At 37.0% G+C, this 9420-nt stretch overlaps 1 protein-coding gene across 1 annotated transcript in view; it reads left to right on the forward strand.

Moving 5' to 3' along the window:
• LOC138706556 (hatching enzyme 1.2-like) overlaps positions 1-3231 on the forward strand; it is a 43767-nt gene extending 40536 nt beyond the window's left edge. The window contains exons 7-8 of the mRNA XM_069836027.1: positions 1326-1425; positions 1724-3231. Coding sequence (XP_069692128.1) covers positions 1326-1425; positions 1724-1901 — 278 coding nt within the window. The 3' untranslated portion in view covers positions 1902-3231. The remainder of the gene's footprint in view (positions 1-1325; positions 1426-1723) is intronic.
• Positions 3232-9420: the final 6189 nt, after the last annotated feature.

Genomic DNA, 9420 nt, shown 5'->3' on the forward strand with positions numbered 1-9420 from the left:
GTTTAATTTCTGCTTCATTTGAAAAAGCAAAAAGAGAGATAGAGAGAGAAATTTAAGTCACATGGAGTGATTGATCACTGACTGTTTCATCGTTCAACAGAAATATAAAAGGAATTTAAGTCGTATAAAGTGCTTAATTACTATTTCATTTATTCTTTGTTCAACAGAGAAGAAAGGAATTTAAGCCATATAAAGTGCTTCATAACTGATTGTTTCATTTCTGCTTAGTTCAACAGAACAGAAAAAATCCTGACTGTTACATTTCTGTACCCTTTAATGGAGTAAAATAAAAAAAATAAAGTAAACACAATAAGAAGGAATTTAATTAGTATGAGGAGTATAAAAACATAGTTTCATTTTTGCTTCGTTCAAGAGGACGAAATAAAAAGGGCTCTAAGTCGTATAAAAAGGTACCAGCAAAGCTCAGTTGGCTAACGTGCTTGGCTGCTGATCCGGAGTTTCGCTCGGTGTGGGTCCGATTCATGCTCGGGCTTATTACCTGATTGGGTTTTTTCCGATGTTTTCCCCAACCATAAGACGAATGTCAGGTAATCTATGGCGAATTCTCGGCCTCATCTCGCCAAATACCATCTTGCTATCACCAATTCCACTGACGCTGAATAACTCAACTAAAAAAAATAGTCGTATAAAGATGTTATTTACTGACTGTTTCACTTCTGCTTAGTTCATCATAGCAGAAAAGGAGTTTTAATTTGTACAAAGTGCTTAATCACTATTTCATTCCTGCTTCATTCAACAGAGCAAAAAAAAAAAGGAATTTAAACACTATTCCATTTTTGCATCCTTTAACAGAGAGGAAAAAAAATAGGGATTTAAGTCTTATAAAATGCTTAATCAATGACTACATTTTCTGCTTCAGTCAACAGAGAAAAAGGGGTTGGGGAATTCAAGAGATGCTTCATCGCTGACTATTTCATTAATATTTTTGCTTCCTTTAACAGAGCAGAAAAGAAAGGAATTTGAATTGTATAAAGTGTTTAATCACTGTTTCGGTTCAGCTTAGTTGAACAGAATACTGGTAATTTAAGTCATATATAGTGCTTAATCACTGTTCTATTTCTGCTTTGTTCAACAAATCAAAAATAAGAAAAAAATAATTTAAGTAGTATGAAGTGCTTAATAATTTTTTCATTTCTGTCTAATTTAATAGAGCCATACGAAGTATTACAAAAACTGAATGTCCCACCATTCATTTATTCAACACAGTTATACGAAGTGTTACATCACTGATTGTTTCATTTTTGTTTCTTTAACAGAATCGTATAAAGTGCCTGAAATTAACTATTGTTCCATTTTTTCACCAGAGTACCGGAGTAATTTCAACAAACAAAGCCTGGAGAACACAACCTACAACTTTGAATATGATTACGATAGCATCATGCACTACGGTCAATATTTCTTCAGGTCAGTAGTTATATTACATTTACTACAGTTATCTTCACACCCACTTGCTGGAGGAGACGAGAAACACTTATGAACACAATTTGGTTCATTAATGAAAGAAATACACTGGGTTGTAGGAAAATATTTCTTTGAACTGACACTAATGTAACACATTCAATGTATACTGGTATATTAAGTTGCTTAATGCAAAATACGGAATATAAAATATCCACAGTGGGAGTAATTCTTTCTGCTGGCATTATTCATTCACTGACTTTATTATCTTATTAATAATGACATTACTGAAACTGTGTTACAGCAAAATGAAAGGAGAGCCTACCATTGTTCCAAAGAAGAAGACTGTGTCAAGACTTGGGCAGAGAAAAGCATTAAGTAAAACTGACTGCCTTAAGATTAACGATCTTTATGGATGTTTGAAGAAATCTGAATATTACAATAGAAAATATCACATATTGTGCAATTTCCTGGGTTATTAGTATGCACTTCTAGTTTTCATTTTCTTAACGTCACTTATGCAGCAGTGTTGCATATTCATCACCATTATCAGATTTTAAAATGTTATTTATTGCAGTATTGTAAGGTATTCATTGATTTTCAAAATTCAGTGGAACCTCGTTAATCCGGACCAATTGGGGCTGAGAATTGTCCGGATTAGCAAAAGTCCGGATTGACAGAAATAAGAGAAAAAATTACTGTATATTTCCTGACTAAGAACAAAAAATTGTACATATACACTAATAACATAATAAAGAACAGTACCTGTGTAATTATTAAAAGTTATCCATTATACTGTTGTTACTTTGGTTTAAAAAAACTGTCAATTTTCTCTTGAGGTTTCTCGCACATTTCTTTCACTACAAGTTCACGCAGGTGCCTCATGTGACAGTAGTAGGCATATATTTGTTTATTGTCACTTCGTTGAATGAAATTAATCACTGAATTCAAATGTTCTTTCACCTCACTTAATTTCATTTTTGACAGTTCCATATTTGGATCCTCATCTTCAGATTCATAGTCTCGATCGTCGTTTACGCTATCCACTATTTCGTCTTCATTCATTATGTGGTAGCCGGGATCACCTTCATCATTGTCTAACCAGTCCTCAATCTCTTCTACTGTGACGGATTTCTCACCACCCCTTACGAGTGCTTCATGATAGTCCTTTAATTCAATGCCTTTGCTCTCGAGTTCAACACTGTTGTCACACAAAATTTTATTCCATGCATTGGCCAAAGTAGAAGGTGCTATATCTTTCACTGCAGCCGCAAAATTGAAAATCATAGACCTGAAGTTGTATGACTTGATATTTTGCAGTGTTTTTTCTGCTCTTCTGTCTTCGCCATCTGTAGATTCTTCAACTTCAAAGACTTCAGACAGAAATCTCTTTCTATACCTCTTTGCAGTATAGATGACGCCTTGGTCCATTGGTTGCATTAGCGATGTTGTATTGGGAGGTAAGAATAGACATCTGATTTTACCGTCTGCACTACAAAGCTTTTTTTCATCGGGATGAGCAGGTGCATTATCCAATAAGATTATGCCTTTCACTTCAGTATTTGACTTATCCATTTGATGTCTTCTTATTTCTGGCACAGCATAGTTATGGAACCAATCAGATGTGATATTTGCTGTGAACCAAGCATTTTTAGAATGGTAGTAATGGACAGGGGCGTATTTTGCGGGCTACCGGGGCTACCGGCAGTAGCCCAAGGAAATTACAAAAGAAAAAGTTTATAATATAACATAATGTAATAATTTTGTATTATTAGTTTTACCATAGTAATTAAAATTAAAGTAATTGTTAGATATATTTTGTGTAATAATAGGGTCAGCGGTAGCCCAAACCCTTTAACCAGTATACGCCCCTGGTAATGGACAGGCAAATTAGACATAATGTTTTTAATAGCCCTTGGCTGTTTACTCTTACCTACAATGACAGTCTTTAGGATATGGCCTCCATCGGCGTTAGCACACAACAATGCAGAGACACGTTCTTTACTGATTTTGTGACCAGGTGTATTTCTTATGGATTTCGATGCTTGTGTATTATCAGGCAGAGCGCACCAACACAGGCCTGTTTTGTCGGCATTATACACCTGATTTAAACCTAACCCTTCTTCCTTCATGATAGAATACAGTTTTTTCTTGAATGGCTCTACAGCACTTGCATCTGCACTTAGACTCTCCCCACACATTTTTCTGTTCACTATGTTGTGGCATTTGCGAAATCTAAACAGCCAGCCAGCACTAGCCGTAAACCCATTTACACCAAGTTGTTTTGCAAGGTGTTCGGCTGCAGCTTGAATTTCTACTCCTCTCACTGTTATTCCACTTGCACGAAATTGTTCGTACCACTTGTACACTGCATCGTCCAATTTTTGGTCCCCTGGCGCCCGCATTCGCTTAACTCGACAAGTTTCTTTATCCATATTACACTTCAAAGCAAATGACAACAGTTCACTTTTTTTCTTTCGTATATCGGAAACTGTTTGTTTAGCAATTCCGTATTCTGCACAAACACTGGCAACGGCGGCACCATTTTCAAATTTTCAATGATCTTTAATTTTTCATGCAAAGATATAGCTTTATGTTTTCGCTTTCCGGACGAAGCAGCTGGTTTACTGAATGACATTGTCCACCTTGAATTGATTCACCAATTTAAATTAACACTGTATAGAAGAGAGAATACTGTACTGTACTACTGTAGTGTTAAACTGAGTCGAAGTCTTACAGGGTTTGTAATAGCACAAGGGTGGAGGGTGAAAGTTGCATTCCAGGCGGATGAGGGTGGCAGTGGTGGTCAAGGACAAGGTCATTGGATACATTTACAACTCTGGAAATACGAATATAGTATGCCGAAACTTAAGCTGCGCCATGCGAGAATATTTTAATTTATTTTCCACTTTTTTTCAACAAATATAATTTTTTAAGAATACTTGTCCGGATTAAGCGATATCCGGTTTAACGAGGTCTGGATTAACGAGGTTTTACTGTAATGCAAATTTAAAAAGAAATAATGTAGTTGCAGTGTAAGTTTTCTTATGTATTTGCAAATATTGTAAAAGTAAAAGTTAAAAGAATATAAATTAATTAAACTGAACTTCTTCATTTTTTTCTATGGAGCTATGGTCCTCTTAGTTTAACCTTGGCCTCTATAATGATAAACCTCCAGTTTTGGCGATCTTGGGTCTTATTTCTCTATCCTATAACCCCAGTCTTCCTTATATTATTTTGAACATCATCAAGACAGCATGTACCAACATTTCTTGAACTTAAGGGGAGAGGATGGTATTTTTTGGTGAAAAATGAGTAAATTAAAAAAAAAAATCTTTAAAATACTCAGTGATATGAGTGGAATGCATAGCATAACATTTTGTGGGTATTTGTGCCCTTATCGGATGTTGAGTCGCCATTTTTAAACTTCCTGCGTTATGGGTTTTAAATCACTCGCCCACTTTTATTGTTGGTTCCGGTAAATTAAATTTTCAAAAAAAAAAATTTTTTTTCTTTAAAATACCCTTTGATATGTGTGGAATTCATTGCATAACATTTTGTGGGTATTTGTGATGTTATCAGATGTTGAGACGTCATTTTTAAACTTCCTGCGCTATGGACTTTTATATCACACGCCCGCTTTTATCGGCTTCCAGTAACTTCATTTTTTTTTTTGCTACATTGCCAGACAAAAATGGATATCATTTCTAAACTATTAAAGATACATGCATGAAATTTAGAACACACATTCTTTAGACTATTAGGAAACTTTTCTCTGTAACAGAATTTTGTTAATTGATTTCATTTTAAAAATACCTCTGTTTGTTTGCAAGAAAGGAAATCAGAAAATTGTTAATTGTTTATTTTACAAACGTAGGGACTAATATCAAAATTCTGTTACGGACAGTTTGTAGAACATGCTTTTGCAAATACACTGCAAAAAATTGTTTGAATCTATCTTTAAAAACGGTTTAGATATATCGGTTTTAGTACAATCCTGCATTGGGTATATTTTTTTCAAATTTGGGCCCCCAAATAATTTTTTTTTTCAAAATATTTTATTTGGTTGAGTTGCCACAGCTATGAGCTCTCTACATACAAAAAATTAATATTTTACTCCAAATAGGAAAAAAGTTAAAAAAAAAATACCATCCTCTCCCCTTAACATTTTGGAATTTAAAGAGGCTTTATTATAGCTGTTTTACTTCTGGCTCAGCAAATAATTCGAAACTGCGTCTTTTAGATACTATCTATAATCATGGATATGGCTCGGTAAAGGGGCTTTCTGAACGAGTCGGATCAAAATTATTTGAAATGTAGAATATGGTGGCAATGGGAAGGAGAATGGTCTGCACAAGAGGAAAACAAATTACGAAGAATAAAGAATACTGTCCGAGTTTGGGATTCGTCCACAAGAGCGTCACGACACGAAGAAGTTTTACTCACCCGGTTGAGGATTGGCCACTGTTATCTGACACATGGCCATCTGCTACGTGGCGAGCTTCAGCCGGAGTGTGGTCTATGCCATGTTCCACTTACGGTGGAACATTTTTTATTACATTGTAGAAAATATGACCGTGTCCGTCGGCAATATGGAATTCGGCCGAATCTTCGTGACGCTCTTGGAAATGATTTTAATTGTACAAATGCAGTCCTGAGATTTTTATCGAGTACTGGACTTGACAGGGTGATTTAGTTTTTGACCCGTTTTAATTATCCTCCGGACCCTTTACATCCGGAGGTTACACTTGTTATTTAGTATATAAGTTTTTTTAACAAACTTGACATTCGGACCTTTTGCATCCGAGTATTTTAGAAATAAGCCAGATAATTTATTTATGGTAGCATTTGTATTGTTATTTTATCTCTTTTTAAATATTAGTTAAGGTCAGTTTTTTATAATGTTTTATGCATCACCCTGTTGAAACTGCATTTGTGTACCTCGTTTTAATCGTGACAACGTTTTTTAGTTCTTTAAGCATTCTGATTATTGTATAGTTTCTGTTGTGTAAAGAATTTTAGATAAGGGCGCAAATAGCCATAGATGCTGACGCGCCCTTTTTTAAACCCCACTAACTAACTAACTCGAGAGTCTGTATTGCAAATCAGGGGAACTGCCTTTGTATCGGTGACGTAATGTCTTGTTATGCTCATATGCTGTTAAACTACGCTCGCAGCCTTGGAACAATTCTTATGATTCATTCCACCATTCACCTCTGTACTACCGATAAACTGAGTATCCATGGAGACATCATCTGGTGTCTGGTTTCGTGAACTGCTCTCTGAGCTTGACATCCGCCTACCACCAGTTCGCACTCTGGAATATTCCACCACTCCACCATGGGTTATGCGACATCCTTTCTTTGATATAAGTTGAACCAGATTTTTAAGAATTTCATATCAGATTTAATTTATAGACTTTACTTTAGTGAACTTTTATCACAGTTTTCAAATTCTTTTTCTTCTTTTGTTTTGTCTTGTACGGAGGAGGGACTCGAAGGCTTGCACTGCAGGCTGAGGCTTATTGTGCTTACCATTTCTATCCTGTGAATGATCGGGTAGCCGAACGGCCATGCTCTTGTACAAGTACAGCATTCCGTAACGTGAACTTAATCCGAGCTATAGCATGGATGATGATGGTATGGTATGTGAATTAATGATGGCGAAATGAGTTCGAGATCCAACGCCGAAAGTTACTCAGCAATTCCGTTTCAATTGGTTGAGGGAAAACCCTGGAAAAAACTCCAATCAGGTAATTTGTCCCAACTAGAATTTGAACCTGTAACCGCTCGTTTCACGGCCAGATGTGCTAACCGTTACTCCACAGCAGTGGAGAAATTATTCTTTAGTCTTTACTGACAGATCTAGGGTAAATGACTGTGTTGGTTGTTCCTTCGTTGCAAATGGACAGACATGTAAATATAAACTGAGTCAATATACAGTGTTTTTACTGCCGAACTACAGTAACATGCCTTTTACAGAGCTTTATTGTTTTTAATTAGACAACCTCGAGGTAGATTCCTTATCTGCTCCGACTCTTTAAGCACCATTCATTCTCTGCCGTCTTTGAATTCTGATGAGTCGCGTCTTTTAGATACTGTACATCACCATGGGATACGACTCGCTACAAGGGCCTTCCGAACCAGTCGGATAGCGAGCCTGTATTGTGAAGCAGGAGAACCATCACTGTATCGGCGACGTCATATTTTGTTGTGCTCATATGCTGTTAAGCTCCGCTCGCAGCCTGAGCACAACTCTTACGACTCTTTCCATCATTCGTCTCTTTACGGCCGATACAGTGAAAATCCACGGAGACCTCGTCCAGCAGGTGTGCGGTTTCGTGAACTGCTCTTTGAGCTGGATATACATCTACCATCAGTCCGCACACTGGAGTATACCACCACTCCACCGTGGATTATGCGACGTCCCATGTTTGATATAAGTCTGAGCCGCTGTTTTAAGAATTTTACACCAGCTTTTGTTTATAGACTTCGTTTTAGTGAACTTTTATCCCGATATCCAAATTATTCATTAGTTTTTACTGACGGATCCCGGATAAATGATTGTGTTGGTTGTTCCTTCGTTACAAATGGAGAGATATTTAAATACAGACTAAGCCAATATACTAGTGTTTTTACTGCTGAACTCTATGCTTTTTACAGAGTTTTATTGTTTTTAATTAGGCAACCTCGGGGCAGATTCCTTATCTGTTCCGACTCTTTAAGTGCCATCCAGTCCTTGCAGTCTTTTAATTGTGATGATCCGCTTGTCTTAAGAACTCAGCAGCTGTTCCATACTCTCCTTTGCTCTGATTATGAGATTGGAGTAGTGTGGATTCCTGGCCATGTAGGGATTGCAGGAAATGAGGCCACGGATGCTGCAGCCAGGGCTGGCGCACTGGATGGCTCTCTGGTATATTGGCGCGAGAGGTGGCAGGACATTCGAAACTACTTGAAATCTAAAATTTGGTGGCAATGGGAAGGAGAATGGTCTGCACAAGAGGGAAACAGATTACGAAATATAAAGAATACTGTTAGAGTTTGGGATTCGTCTACAAGAGCGTCACGACACAAGGAGGTTTTACTCACCCGGTTGAGGATTGGCCATTGCCATCTGACACACGGCCATCTCCTACGTGGCGAACCTCAGCCAGAGTGCGATATGTGCCATGTTCCACATACGGTGGAACACTTTTTATTGCGTTGCAGGAAATATAACCATGCACGGAGGCAATATGGAATTCGGCCCACATTACGTGATGCTCTTGGAAATGATTTTAATTGTGCAAATGCAGTTCTGAGATTTTTATCAAATACAGGTTTGGATAAGGTAATTTAGTTTTTTATTGATCCGTTTTACTCATCCTCCGGACCCTTTACATCCGGAGGTTACATTTGTTGTTTTATATTTGATTTTACATTGTTGACATTTCGGACTTTATACATCCGAATATTTTATAAAATTTTATGGTTTTAAAATAAGATTGACAAGTTATCTCTGGTGGCCTTAGTTTTATTGTTTTATTTGTTCGTCTTGACTACCACCTAGTGTGGTAGAATTGCTCACTTTTATGATTCCGTAGAAATCACCTTATCTATACTGCATTTGTGTGCCTCGTTTTATCGTGACAACGCTTTTTAGTTCTTTTAGCATTCTGATTATTATATTATTTATGTATTTGTTACATTAAGAATTTTAGATAAGGGCGCAAATAGCCATAGTAGCTGACGCGCCCTTCTTAAACACTACTACTACTGATGAGTCGCTTGTGGTAAGAACCCAGGAACTTTTCTACACACTCCTAAGCTCTGATTCTGACATTGGAGTAGTGTAGATTCCAGGTCAAATTGGAATTCCCAGTAACAAGGCCGCGGATGCTGCAGCCAGGGATGGTGCTATGAATGGCTCTCTGGTATATTTGCGAGGGTGGTGGCAAGATATACAAAAGTACTTGAAATGTAAAATATGGTGGCAAAGAGAAGGAGAATGTTCTGTACAAGT

This window comes from Periplaneta americana, chromosome 1, assembly GCF_040183065.1.
Source record: "Periplaneta americana isolate PAMFEO1 chromosome 1, P.americana_PAMFEO1_priV1, whole genome shotgun sequence".
Lineage (NCBI taxonomy): Eukaryota > Metazoa > Arthropoda > Insecta > Blattodea > Blattidae > Periplaneta > Periplaneta americana.